We start from the raw sequence: 15,679 nt of genomic DNA, 5'->3' as shown, positions 1-15,679 counted from the left end.
ATGGATGGCTGGACGGATGGCTGGATAGAAAGATGACAGATAGGACAGATGGCAAAAGCAGAGCAAACGGACAAAATGTTAACAATTGGTGATTGTTATGGGAGCTGTAGGGGAAGGTCACATGACTAATTTTTATACAATTTTTCCAACTTTTCCCATAGTCTTAAAAATTAAAAAGTTGGAGGAAAGTGTGTCCTGAGAAAAGTCTCCAAGACAGACTACATCAGAACAAGAAAGCGAGCCCTTGAGAAAAAAAAAAAAAAAGCAGCACTGAAGTAACTGTATTGATTTCAAATTATCTTTTGTATTGAAGAGGAGAAGGAGAGGAAAGTGTGCCTGATATTTGCTTCATCACCCAGTAAGCTGGTGAGATGCTCACCATGAAAAACCACTCAATTAAGAGGGGGTTCATGAGGGTCACAGAGCTACTGGGTCTCTCAAATCCAAATTATATACAAAATTTTTCTTTCACTTTTCCCATGTTTTTGAGTTAGTAGTTTTACTCACTCAGGATCTTAATACTTGATGTAGTTCTTTTTACAACATCATTCAATCCAAACACTTCCTCTTGTCTTGAGATTACTAAAATTGGTACTTCTGCAAGAAGTGCTACGGGTTAAACCTAGTGGTGGGGCTACAGGGCTATGGGGACTAAGCAATCTCCTCCACAGATTTCCTAAGAGGAGAAATTCTCTTCTGGCTGATATGCTTTTGGTTTAAGCTAACTATGAAGCAGACACGGGGATAAGGTAACTCATTAAATCTCTTTCTTGTAGCAGGGTGATGAGCGAAAGGCTTAGTGCCATCTTTAAAGCAAACTGAACCAGCAGAGTCAGCCTATTAACCAGACATGATGGGAGCTATCCGTGTGATAATGCCGGAAGTCTGCCTATTTGCACACTGCCTAGGTAATTCTACTTAACAGCTCCTCGAACCCGAGATAACCTCAGGAAATGAATCATCCCATTTCTTGAGAAGTTCCCAGCAGACTTTGACCATAACATATTAATGAGACTAAAAAGCAGGTGCCTGGCCGAGTACAGCCCTGAACCTAAGAATAAACTGTGCATTTAAAAAAAAGTGCTTTTTCAAAATTTTGGAGACATGGTAGTCACATTATCAACTGCAACAGTTAAGGGAACATCTGTTCTGGACCAAATTCTGACCTCCAAAGGAGAACTTGTGCTGGTGAAGTGAAAGTGACAAGAACCTTGCAAGAAAACAAACCAAGCCATCTTTATATGCCTAACAGTCGTGAAAGAGGACGTAGGGCCCCAGCCCTTAGGAACGGAGAATTCAAAACGTTCAAACAGAAGTATAGACATATTCTCATGGCCAAAGCTCTCAAGAAGATGGGACTATAATATAATAATAACATAATATAACCAAAGCTACACTAAATAAGTGAAGCAGTGGTAGACACTCAATTTAAAACACAAATGTGTGGCTGGAGAGAAAGGTCCTTGATGAGCTCAGACTTTTAAAAAAACATATTCAAGATGAGAAAAGAGTCATATTAACCATGGGCAAAAACTTAAAGAGCAGTAGCAATCTGCTAATTAATTCTAGCTGTCATTCTTACAGCTAGTAATCTGTAGAAACAGTGGCCAAACAACTCAAACTCAAAATTAAGTCAAGGATTATGCTTCAAATTCCCAAAATAATTGGGGTATTAGTGGGCAGTGAGACGTGGGTTGGTTACCCAGCAAGTTCTATAAAGAATTAGAAATGGAATAGGCTCATCCGTCTGATGGTTAATGGTATAAATAGGAAAGACAGAAAAGAAGGCAGCAGTAGTTAGTCAATTTCTATTTTGGTTTTGGCTTTATTAAAGAGAATGATCTTCAAACTGGACAACGCAGAAAAAAAGACGGAAGTTAAAGGAAAATGAGTGCAAAATAAAGCACATTCTAGGGAACTGAAAGATTTAAAGGTATGATTGCAGAGCTCCTTTTAATAATCTCTAAAAGAACCACGAGAACAGATAAAGATCTCAAGACTAGATGAGAAAAAGTAGTTTTATTTCCCTTAAGAAGAAAAAGTTGTTTCAAGAATGGAGTATGAAACAGTTGATTGGAGAGAACTTAGACACGAAGGAAGTCGGAGCTGGGAGCTCAAATTGTTTCACACACAAGTCACAATAAATGAATCCTGTTTCCTTTTCTCAGGGTAACTCTTGATTTCAGAATAGGGTAATGATATAGGGCAAAGAAAAACTGTCTTAGGGTTTTTATTAAAAGAAATTGAGTGTCGAGGATGATGCTGGTATCAACGCCAACGTGACACGTTTCAGGCTGCTGGGGACAGATCTGGGCTCCACATCTTAATCCTCTGACATTGAGAGGAGGGTCCAAAGGAGAAGCTAGAGGGTGTAGATTCAGGATCCTACAGCACAGGAGGGAAGGGACGGGGGCTGTTTGCCATGGAATAGGAGATGCTCTCAAGAGGACAGGGAGAGGTCCTCATGCATCTGAAAGGCTTTCAGGCAGAAGAGAAAATATCTGTTGGATGGATCTCCTGGAAGCTGAGCCCACTGCATAGCAACAGGGGTGAGGAGAATTTGGGCTCTGTCTGACCTGAGAACTTGCATTCATAAAGGAATGGATGAATAAATACTTAGTGCACGAACAAATGAACAACAAATTGTCCAAAGTGAAATGGAAGCTCCTTTTGATTTGGCAAAGTCCCCATCACTAGAATTATTCAAGCAAAGACTTGGGTGATCATCCATCACAGATGACAGAGAGAAAATTCCTGCAACGGGCAGTGGAAGACAGAACCAGATGATTTAATACATCCAGATCCCTGCTGGGGATCTCCCCGTGGACATACCACGGCCACTTCAGTTCAACTTGTCCACATCTGCACTCATCCTATGGCCCTTCAGGCCAATTCCTTTTCCTCTGCTTTTCTATGAGTGATATGATCATCTTGCCCTGTCACCCCCCCATCCCCCCTGACACCGTCTAGTCAAAAAGCAAGTCCTGAACACTTAGTCCTCAAAATGCTTGGTCCCCACCTAAGCAGCATCTCTCACCTCCAGTCTTGGTCCTTTTAAATTCATGCTCCTCAACTTGCCAGAGCCATCTTTCTACACTAGCCATGTCATTCTCCTATTTTTACACCCTCAGAGGGACCCTATCATTTCAAAAGCAAAGTCTAATGTCTCTGGTGTGGCGTGTAAGGTCCTCAGGGGACCTGGCCCCTGACCACACAGCTACTGCAAGCCTCATTCCTCACACACACACCCGCGAGATTTACATTCTGTCAATACTAAAGAGCTGCACCTTGCACTCTGATTCATGCTGGTCTCTGCTCAAGCTCTTTCTAAACCTGGGGTGGCATTCCAACGTTGCTTTTTACCCTTGAAGTCTCAGCTCAAGTTTCCTCTCCTCCCAGAAGCCTTCTCCTGTCTCCCAGATAGCATTACTGGCCCTCCTTCTGTGGCCGCCCTGCATCCTGTGCTCACCTCTATCTTATACCTGTGACGGAGCAGGACCCTATGGGACAGACCCCTCCCCTAGGTCCTCTGCTATAGCTCCTCTCTGACATATCTAGATAACAGTATATGATGCACATTTCCTGAGTTGTTTTACAGATGCTAAAAACCACCACCAAATGGAAGACATAAACTACTTGATGACCATGAGCACGTAGCCTACTGGAGCCTAAGGACAGCTAATGTTAACCCCTGTTGCACCACCTTGTTACCTCATCACCAACCAATCAGAGAATTGTGCAGGGCTGATCACATACCCTGAGATGCCCCTCCCTCACCTGGCCTTTAAAAATGCTTTGCTTGGCTTCCCTGGTGGCGCAGTGGTTGAGAGTCTGCCTGCCGATGCAGGGGACACGGGTTCGTGCCCGGTCCGGGAAGATCCCACATGCCGTGGAGCGGCTGGGCCCGTGAGCCATGGCTGCTGAGCCTGCGCGTCCGGAGCCTGTGCTCCACAACGGGAGAGGCCACAGCAGTGAGAGGCCCGCGTACCGCAAAAAAAAAAAAAAAAAAAAAATGCTTTGCTAATACCCATCAGGGAGTTCGGGCTTTTTGAGCACTAGCTGTGGTGCCGGACTCCTTGACTGATGCCTTACAATAAACGCTGCTCTTTCCTTCACCACTACCCAGTGTCAGTAGATGGGCAAGTGGACCCAAGTTTGGTTCAGCAACATACCTACTATATTTAAATGACCTGATTTTGTGAGCGTCTTCTACTAGGGCTGCCGTTCATCAGGAATAAGACCTCTTACTCACTTTTCTGCCCCCGGCACACAGAGGGGCATTAATTAATGTTTTTTTTTTTAAAGGAAATTAAATGAACTGCACTGTATTTTCTTTTTTTTTTTCTAACCCCATCTCTCAGTTTCTCAACAGTTAAAGGTTGATAAGAATACCTGTTCCTCTATAACTCACAGGGCCAAAGACACCACATGTGGGTGAGAATGAAGTGGGGGCGGGGCTGGCTCTCTCTGCAACCATCCAGGTAAGTTACTAGGAGAGGAGGTTCCGCAACCACAAGGACAGGTTAACCGCCATCTCCCACGTTCCAGAACTGTGAAGCTGCTTCCAGAACTCAGGTCCAGAAAAGACAGCTGCTCTGCTGGGTGCAGTCTTTGCAGTGGCTTTTCAGGACTCCCCCAGAGGGAAGCCCTCTGAAATCTGAAATCTCCTATGAGGAAAGATGCTTTGGGGAAAGTCCAAGGTATTATTAGTAACTACCAATATCATTATGCTGACAGGCAAACCACCAGGAAGAAACGGAAACTGATCTCATCCCTCACTATCAAGCCGACAAGCTTGGGTTTGGGTCCGTTTTTGGTCAGAGTGCAAAAACACAACAGCCCCTTCTCTGAAAAACACTGATTCTACACAAGAATGACCTGCAACCCCTGAGCAGGTTCACGGTGACAGCATGCTGAACGAAGAGGTAAGTGACTCCCAGAAGAGGTTCTTGTTGATTCATTTCAGACATGTGGAAAACAGGAGCAAAACAAAGCGTTCCACTTCTTACTCTCAATTTCAATTAACAACGACAAAGAAAACAGCCTCAGTGGAGAATCAAGGCAGAAGCTGAAACAAGTGATCATCAACTCTTAGTTAAGTATGCTAAACAGGGAGAGAAAGACATGAATTATTTAAAAGAACAACCAGGGACTTCCCTGGTGGCGCAGTGGTTGAGAATCCACCTGCCAATGCAGGGGACAGGGGTTCGAGCCCTGGTCCGGGAAGATCCCACGTGCCGCGGAGCAACTAAGCCCGTGTGCCACAACTACTGAAGCCCGCGTGCGTAGAGCCCGTGCTCTGCAACCTACAACAAAGAATAGCCCCTGTTGGCCACAACTAGAGAAAGCCCGCAAGCAGCAATGAAGACCCAATGCAGCCTAAATAAATAAATTTTTTAAAAAAAGAACCAAAAAAAAAACCACCCCAAAACTTAACTCTTACATTAAGCAATGTTCCACCCTCTGTCCCCACTAAACCTCTCACTAGGGTTACTGTTGTTATGGCTTCCTCCCTAAGGTTGGATAAGCTTTGGGTCGGAAAGCTCTCCCCCCGGCTGCTCCTTCCAGCTGGCTCAGAAACACCTCAGAGCCACAGTGGGGCTGGACGGCTCCCAAAGGATGCCTCATTCACCTCTGCATCCTTGGTTCCTAGAACAACATCTGGCTCCTTGTGGATATTCAACAAATGTTTGTGTAATTGACCTGAAATGATGCTTAACAGAAATATGTTCCATTTCCATCCAGCGTGGACCTGAACTCTTGACCGTTACATTCTCACCAGATTGCACACATCCGGGGACCCCTACCCACGTTTGAGCTCCAGGGACTGTCATGTACAACAGAGAATAACAGAAGTGCCCCCACCCCCGGGGACTGCGATTGCCACGCTACCCCACCCTTTCCAGTTTTATAAACCAGGAAAAAGATAAGCAATCTTGGAAGACTAAGTGTGCATGACCTATTTACTTGAACAATCAAATATTTACTAAGTGCCTGCTAGCCTGCATAGAATAGAAATCCTTGTCTACAAAGACCTTGTTAATGAGTTGAGGAAACCAGGCATATAATGAAAAGGTAACTAACAAAAGGAGGCAGCATGCGATGAATGCCAAATCAATGAGACAGCCGCCAGTAAATAGTATGAGACGCAAAGGAGGGAGTCATGGCCATGGCTGGAGAGACCAGGCTTAGACGTGTCTGAAGTCCTAGACCAGCAATAGAAATCCAGGTGAGTCAGAAGCAGCCTTCACTCATGTGGTTTAAGGATCTGAACTAATTACAATATCTATTTCCTGCTTCTCTTCTGATGAAGCTGATAGCACACAGGTCAAAAGCAGAGCAGCAGGAGAAGCAAGAAAAAAAAAAAAAAAAAACAACTCTGAGCCACATACAAATGCCAGGTGGCTACACTACGCAGATTTTGGCCAAGCTCAGACTGATATTTGGGACACACGCACCTGTCAATAGGAGGCCTGAACATATTCTCATATTTGCAAATGTTTTATTTGAACCATACCTACAGACACCTCCACATGACCTGTGCAAATAGAGGGATGCTAGAGGGTCCATATCCTTAAAGTCTATCACCCCAAAATCATTGTTCAACATCTGCCGAGGGCACTGTGATTTTCTGGCAGCAGGTCTATTTTCCTGATCATGTTTTCCTGCAGCCAGCTAGCAATGACGCTGCGTTCCCCGAGCACATATGCACCAACAGATGGTGTAAGAGGACCAGAATCACATTAACTACTCCAGAGAAGCCAGCTTGGAATGCAAATGTAATCTGGAGGAGCATGAAACAGGGAAAATCAGGAACTGTCTCTGCAGTTTGACTGCCACACACAGAATGAAATGTATTCCTACGGAGCCAAACTACGTCCCCTACCGTCCTTCTCAAGGAGCACTGTGTACTTGTGTTATCTCACCACTAGAGGATGGGATCCTTGCGAGTGAAGGAAAACATCCTGTTTCTCTTTAGATACACGTCACCAGGCACCAGCAGTGCTCGTGAAATGTGTGAGATGGGAATCAATAAATTAATGGATAAATAAATGACACGAATGTGGGAAGCATGTACCCTGTGACTGTCCTCATTTGAGCACACGTCAATCTGAATGGGGACACAGTCCGTTGCGTACAAACAGGACTTCTTCTGACTCCTGGCTCTAAAGCAGCCGCTGACCAGAGCTGCACAGACCAGAGACCAGCCAGGTGGAGCGCAGAACACCGGGACTTTGCTTCTCTCTGCTTCTTGGAGGCCAGGTCACTCAGCACATGTCCAATTAACCACAGGGGAAACCAGCTAAGAGCTCTTGTTTCAAACCACCCACCTCTCTCTCTTGCTGCTGACCCTGTTTCTAAAAGGAAACAAGGAAAAGAAAGCTTTCTCCCTTGCGTTAAACAAGATGATTATAGGAGCTCTCTCCCCCTCCTTTAGCAATCTGTCTCACGGGTTCAGCCCAAAAACAAGGAGAAGTGAGAGTCTGTCCCGACCGAATGTTAACAAAATTAACTTCTGTCCTAACTCAGACTAAAGTAATGAAAGAATTGGTTCTGATAAAATCAGACTCAAGAAAGCAGAGGTTACTAACTCTTGACATTTTTGCTTTTCAGAGGAATATACTGCAAAGAGTACAGAACGTAATTTAAAGACCCGAGTGCTGATCTTGTCTGTTATTAACAAAGGGGAGGATCTTGGGCAAGTTACTTTACCTTCTGAGCCTCAGTTTTCTCATCTAGAAGATGAAGCCATTAACCCCCAATGTCCTTTCCAGGTCTATTTGCAAGAACCCCAAAACCAAAGGTATCACAGTAAAAGTCACTTGGCTATCAAATAATATGTATTCTGAAATGACTACTCATGTATCATTATTATTTATTATTATTATTACTCATTCTATGAGTAACTCTGTGTCACACACAAAGCAAAGAAAGACAAGTTGAAGAGCCTCTAGTTAATTTTTCAGTCATTATTAATTGATATTTATATAGAGCTGTGTTTTTTCAAATCAGTAAAATTATTTCATTTGTTCCTCTCTGAGATAGGAAGGGCAGATTATCATTCCCACTTAATAAACAAGAAAAATTTAAGTAATTTCCCAAGGCACAGATTGTGTTGTCAATAACCTAGTGCTACAGAGATAATCCACTTATAATCACAGAGTTAAATTTCTGGGAGAACAGTGTGATATTAAAAAGCTTCACCAGAGACACTTACTTCAGCTCATTGGTTTCCATGCCTTGGGCGATGGCCATGATGATCCCACCATGGTCTCCCCATGTGTAGTAGTGAGGTCCAGGAAGAGCCTGAAGAGAGAGAGCCAGTGCTGATGTCACTGCCATGGAGATGGCCGGGCATAAATGGTACACACTACACACACACGTGCACACACACTCAGGCACACACACACAGCAGGGATATCAACCACCTGAATACAATTTTTCCATTTCCAGAGCACTTCACAGCCATTATCTCATCTGATCCACACAACACTGGGGCTGGGCAGAGCAAGTTCTCACATCCCAATATTTTTTTGCCAAATGAAGAAACTGGGGTTCCTATTAAAGTGGCAGACTGTAAACGGCAGAGGCAGGAGTCAAACCCACATCTCTAACCCTCACCAAGCAGCTATTAAAAATTAACCAACTAGAGTTCTGGTTTGACTGTGACAGTATAAGCCCACTACAGCCCATCCTTCTTGTTAATTACAACTAAAAAATTTGGACAAAATATTCAATACGGGGCTTCCCTGGTGGCGCAGTGGTTGAGAGTCCGCCTGCCGATGCAGGGGACATGGGTTCATGCCCCAGTCCGGGAAGATCCCACATGCCGCGGAGCGGCTGGGCCCGTGAGCCAAGGCCGCTGAGCCTGCGCGTCCAGAGCCTGTGCTCCACGACAGGAGAGGCCACAACAGTGAGAAGACCACGTACCACAAAAAAAAAAAAAAAAAAAAAAAAAAAATTCAATACAAAAAGACAGCTACCCGAGGATGCTGAAAAGTAAACAAAATAAGGCAGCTTATGAAGGGGATTTAAAACCTGGAGAAACTACCCAAACAACTGGGGCTTCCTGGTACACCTGTGCCCTGAGGGAATGCCCCAGCCTAGAATACGTTAGTCCCAGCCAGGCAGCTAAACCTTCAATGGAAACTTTCTGCCTAAGGAGTCAGGAAAAGAAGCCCCTGCACGACGGAGAGAATGTAGATGGAATCCCAGAGGGGAGAGCATGAGGAAGTAAACCCTCTAATTCTGTGGATGGACTCACATATGTTTCAGCCTAACCCCTAAACTGTATGTGTGTGGAACAGACCCATACTAGCACAGAAAAGACTTAGCAATCTGAACTGAGATCTCCAAAGAATGCAAGACAGAAGTTACAGTCCGAATCTGAACAGGTTCATTACATGCTAAAACAAAAACAGCAACATCCTCCAGAAGATTTCATTTCATGTCCGGGATGCAATCCAAAATTACTCAACATACAAACGGATCGGTAAAAAGTCTCCAATTCTCCAGAGAAAAGACAATCAATGGGTGCCAATTCCAAGATGATCCAAACGTTGAGATTACCAAAGACTTTAAAATAGTTCTTATAACTGGGTTCCATGAGGTAAAGGAAAACACATCTGAAATGAGCAAAAGAAAAGAATTCTTCCCAGAGAAGTGGAAACTATTTTTTTTAAAGGAATGAATTCTAGAACAGGAAAAAAAATATCTGAAATAGGAAATTCACTGATGGGCTCAATGACAGAATAGAAATGACAAAGGAATTAGTGAATTTAAAGATAAATACAGAACAGTAGAAATGATCTATTCTGGAACTTTCCTCGTGGTCCAGTAGTTAAGAATCTGCCTTCCAATGCAGGGGACACGGGTTCAATTCCTGGTTGGGGAACTACGATCCCTCATGCCACAACTAGAGAGCCTGTGTGCTGCAACTACAGAGCCCACGTGCTCTGGAGCCTGCATGCCACAACTAGAGAGAAGCCTGCACACCACAATGAAGAGCCCTCACATCTCAACAAAAGATCTCACGTGCCACAACTAAGACCCGACACAGTCAAAAATAAATAAATAAATAAATAAATATTTTTAAAAATGATCTATTCTAAAGAACATACAGAATAAAAGACTTAAAGGAAAAAAGCCCCAAGAAACTGTGGGACAATAACAAAAGGTCTATGTATAATTGGAGGCCAAGATGAACAAGAGAAAGGGACTGAAGCAGAAAAAATATTTGAAAAAATACTGGCTGAAAATTTCCCAAATTTGGTGAAAAAGATAGATTTATAGATTCAAGAGATCGGTGTCCCCAAAAACAATCATCACAAAGAAAACCACACCTAGAGACATCAGAACAAAACTGCTGAAAACCAAAGATAAGGAAAAAATATCAAAGCGTCTTAAGGAAAATGACACAATACATACAAGAAAATGGTAACAAATGATTATAGATTTCCCATCGGCAGACAGCACATCTTTAAAGTATAGACACACCTTGGAGATACTGTGTTTCAGACCACCACAATAAAGCAAATACCAAAATGAAGTGAATCATATGAATTTTTTGATTTCTCAGTGCCTATGAAAGTTATGTTTATGCCATCCTGTAGTCTATTAAGTGTGCAATAACATTATGTCTAAATAAAACAATGTACACACCTTAATTAAAAGTGCTTTACTGCTATTAAAAAAAAAGCTAAGCATCATCTGAGCCTCCAGCAAGTCACAGTAGTAACATCAGAGATCACTGAACATATATCACCATAACAAATATAATAATAATAATGAAAAAGTTTGAAATATTGCAAGAATCACTAAAATGTGACACAGACACAAAGCAAGCAAATGCTGTTGGAAAAATGGCACTGATGGACATGCTCGATGCAGGGCTGCCACAAATCTTCAATTTGTAAAAAATACAATATCTACAAAGCACAATAAAATGAGGTATGCCTCTATGGAAAGAAAATTACTATCAATCCAGCATACAATATCAAACAAACACATCCCCCAGGAATGAAAGTGAATTACCGAGATTCTCAAATGAAGGAAAATCAAGAAAAGGAAAACCAAGAGAACACATAGCTAGTAGATCTGCTCCATAACAAATGCTAAAGGCATATCGTCAGGCTGCTGTGAAATTTACCGAGGGAAACAGGGATCTTTAGGAAGGAAGGAAGAGCAAGGGAAATGGTAAAAATCTGGGTGAATATAAAAGACTGCTTTTCCTCTTAAGTTCTTTAAAATCCATACAATGATTAAAGCAAAAACAAAGACATTGCTGAGTTTTTCAATATGTGTCAATGTGATAAAAAATGAAAACAAAAAAGTTGGGAGAAGAGAAAAGGGATTTATTTGGTTGCAAGGTTTCTAAATTTTATTTTAAGTGTAATATTATGTTAAATGCAGTATTAATTCAAAAAAGACTATGAAAGATTAAATATATATGCTGTAATCCTTAGAGCAACCACTAAAAAAATAATAATACTACAAAGAAATATAATCAAAAAGATAATATTTAAATAAAAATAGAATACTAAAAATACCTAAATAATACAAAAGGAGGCCATAAAGGAGGAACAGAATAATTTTAAAAAATGAAATTTAAATAAACAAATACATAAAATATTAAACCTAAATCCAACCATATCAATAATTATATTAAATGTTAATGGCCTAAGCATTTAGTTAAAAAGCAGAGCTTATCAGAATAAATTAAAAAGACCCTCACTATATGCTGCCTATAAGAAACACTTCAATGTAAAGACACAGATGGGTAGAAAGTAAATAGATAGTAAAAGATATATTATCCAAATAGTAAACATAAGACAGTTAAAGTGACTTTCAATATCAGATAGAAAAGACTTCAAGACAAAAGGTATTACCATAGATAAAGAGGAATATTCCATAACGATAAAAGGGACAATAAATCAGAAAAAATAATTATAAATGTGTATGTACATAATAAAAGAGTGTAAAAATACATGAAGCAATATTGATAGGATTTAAAGGAAAAAAAGACAATTCCACAATCATAGCTGGAGATTTTACCACCAACAATTTACAGAACTGCAATATATAGCAATTTATGGAACTAGCCCCCGCCAAACTGCAATATATAGCAATTTATAGAACTAGCCCCGAAGTATGTAGAAGGTCTGAACAAGTATCAACCGCCTTCATATAAATAACATCTGTTGAACACTGCATCCAACAACTGCAGAATACACATTCCTTGTTTATGCACATGACATATTCACCAAGACAAACTACATGTTGGATCACAACACAAGTCCCATTAAGTTTAAAGGACTTGAAATCATATAAAGTGTATTATCTGACTACAAGGAAATTAAGATATCTATGAAAACATCAAATATCTGAAAACTAAACAACCCTTTTCTAAATAACTTATCAGACAAAGACAAAAAGCAAAAGGGACATTATGAAGTGATAAAAATGTTCTCGAATTAGATAGTGGTGATGGCTGCACATCACATCACTTGTGAATATACCTAAAACTACTGAACCATACAATTTAAAGTGGTACATTTTATTGCATGTGAATTACATCTCAATCTTAAAGGGAGACATTAAAAAATATTCTGAACTGAATGACAACAAAAATACAACACATCTAAATTTGTGGCATACAGCTAAAGTAGTATTTACAGGGAAAATTAGAGCTGCAAATGTCTACATAATAAAAGATCTAAAAATCAATAACCTAAAGTTATACGTTAACAAGCTACAAATAGAAAAGCAAAGTAAATCCAAAGTATACAAGGATAAGGGAAAGGTAATACTACAGAGGAGAAATCAACAAAATAGAAAACAGACAACAGAGAAAATTAAAGCCAAAAGCAGGTTCTTTGAAAAGATCAATAATATTGACAAGCCACTAACTAAACTAATCAAGGAAAATAGAGGAAAAAAATACAAATCACCAGTAACAGGAATGAAAACAGGTTATTACCACAAATCTTACAGACATTTTAAAACATTAGAAAATACCTTGAGTAATTTTAAGCCAACAAATTTAATAACTTTAGATGAAAGGACAAATGCCTAAAAATATACAACTCACCAAAATGGACATAAGTAGCAGAAAATCTGAATAGTTCTCTATCTGCCTGAGAAACAATTTCTAAACAAAAACATTCCCAAGAAGAAAACTCCAGGTCCAGATAGTAGATGGTAGATGATTGAAGAAAAAAAAAACACCACTCTTACACAAACTTTATCAGAACATAAAAGAGGAAGAATTGCTGCTCAGTTTGTTTTACCCTAACACCAAAACCTGACAAAAACATTACCAAAAAAAAAAAAAAAAAATTACCAAGCAATATCTCTCATAAGTAACACAAAAACCTTTTAAAAACTACTAGCAAATTAAAACTAACCTTACAGGGGCTTCCCTGGTGGCACAGTGGTTAAGAATCCGCCTGCCAATGCAGGGGACACGGATTCGAGCCCTGATCTGGTAAGATCCCACATGCCACAGAGCAACTGAGCCCGTGCACCACAACTACCTAGCCTGCACTCTAGAGCCTGCGAGCCACAACTACTGAAGCTCGCGCACCTAGAACCCATGTTCCGCAACAAGAAAAGCCACCGCAATGAGAAGCCCGGGCACCACAACGAAGAGTAGCCCCCGCTCGCTGCAACTAGAGAAAACCTGCGTGCGGCAGCAAAGACCCGACACAGTCAAAAATAAATAAATTAATTGATTTTTAAAAATACTAACCTTACATTAAAAGGATAATATATTGTAACTAAGTAGGGTTCAAGAATTATTCCAGTAATTCCAGGATAGTTTAATATTCAAGAACCAATTAATGTACTACACCATATTACATATTACATTTGTGATACTGTGATATAAGAAGAAATATAAACTTTGGTCTTTGTTCTGGGCTCCTGGTGAGAGGTCCTAAAATCTTTGTAATTTCCTAAGTGATGAAGAGCAATAGGAGCACCTTTTGTTTTAATAGTTGGTCTTGGATCCCAGTTCCTGACACAGAGCTCCTAAAACCCTTGTAATTTTCTGACTGATGGGGGTGACAGGAGTGTGTCTTACACAGAGCTCCTACAGCCCGTGTAATTTCCTGGGTGATAGGAGAGTCTCTTGTCCTAATGAGGAGACTCATGGTGGGCTCCTGGACATTACGGGGGCTGGTCAACAGAAAGACTAAGCAGGATTAGAAGCTTGACATTTTCAGCCCCACCTCCATCCTCCCAGGAGGACAGAGGGGCTGGAGAGTGAGTTAATAATTAATCACGTCTATGTGATGAAGCCTCCATTAAAACAGATCAATAACAAGGACCTACTGCATAGCACAGGGAACTATATTCAATATCCTGCAATAAATCACAATGGAAAAGAATATGAAAAAGAATACATATATATAAAAAACTGAATCACTTTGCTGTACACCAGAAACTAACACATTATAAATCAACTATACTTCAATTTAAAAAATAAATACATAAAGTCAAATGATTAGTTTAAAAAAAAATCCCTAAACTGCAGGATTCAGAGAGCTTCCAAGTTGGTGAACACATCCACATGCTGGAAGAAGAGAACACCCCAACTCTGTGGGGACAGAAGCTCCATGGTTGGGACCCTTCTGGACCCTGTCCTATGTACCTCTTCATCTGGCTGTGCATTTGTATCCTTTGAAATATCCTTTATAATAAACGGGTAAATGTAAATAAATATTTCCCTGAGTTCTGTCAGCCATTCTAGCAAATTACTGAACCCGAAGAGTGAGTCGTGGGAACCCCCAGTTTATAGCTGGTCAGTCAGAAGTACAGGTGACAACCTGAGACTTGCAACTGGCGTCTGAAGTGGGGTCAGGTGGGGCAGTCTTGTGAGACTGAGCCCTTAGACTCTGGGTCTGTGCCAACTCCAGCTAGCATGTGTCCTGACTGAATTGTAGGACATCCAGTGGGTGTCTGGAGAGTTGGAGTACTGCTTGCTGTGATGGGAAAACTCCCATACATTTGGTATCAGAAGTATTCTGAGAGTAAGGGAAAAGAGTTTTTCCTTTAACATAATACACCATGTTACATATTACCATATTATTACATATTAGGGAAGGGAAGAGAAGGAAAAGAGAAAAGGAGAAATAAAACAAGTAAAGATCAGAAAGAAAGAAATAAAACTGTCCCTATTTGCAGATGATACGACTGCTTACTGAATCTACAAAACAACTACTAACACTAATGAATTATTTTAGCAAGGTTGCAGAATATAAGGTTAATATATAAATATCAACTGTCCTCTTATATACTATAGCAAAAACTGAAAAATGAACTTTAAAGAAAGTCCCATTTACAGTAATACCAAAAAATAAAAAATATCTAGGAATAAAGCTAACAAAAAGAAGGTATACAAGACCACCACATTGAAAACTATAAAATATTGCTAAAATAATTTTTTTTAATGGCGTAACACACCACATTCATGGATCAGAAGACCCAGTAGTGTTATGATGTCAATTTTCCCCAAATTGATCTATAAATCCAATGTGGTCCCAGAAAAAATCCCAACAGGATTTACAGAAACTGACAATCTGATTCTAAAGTGTTATGTGGCAACAAAAAGAAAAAAATACCTAGGAATTAACCTACCTAAGGAGGTAAAAGACCTGTACAAAGAAAACTATAAGAT

At 40.6% G+C, this 15,679-nt stretch overlaps 1 protein-coding gene across 1 annotated transcript in view; it reads right to left on the bottom strand.

Annotated features, from left to right (window-relative positions):
* SORL1 (sortilin related receptor 1) overlaps positions 1-15,679 on the bottom strand; it is a 159,341-nt gene that overhangs the window by 80,501 nt on the left and 63,161 nt on the right. Inside the window, exon 12 of the mRNA XM_060104032.1 lies at positions 8,219-8,307. Within this exon, the coding sequence (XP_059960015.1) occupies positions 8,219-8,307 (89 nt within the window). The remainder of the gene's footprint in view (positions 1-8,218; positions 8,308-15,679) is intronic.

Source organism: Mesoplodon densirostris, chromosome 7 (genome assembly GCF_025265405.1).
Source record: "Mesoplodon densirostris isolate mMesDen1 chromosome 7, mMesDen1 primary haplotype, whole genome shotgun sequence".
Classification (NCBI taxonomy): domain Eukaryota; kingdom Metazoa; phylum Chordata; class Mammalia; order Artiodactyla; family Ziphiidae; genus Mesoplodon; species Mesoplodon densirostris.
Note: the sequence above shows the minus strand (reverse complement) of the source record. Positions and strands in the feature narration are given on the sequence as shown.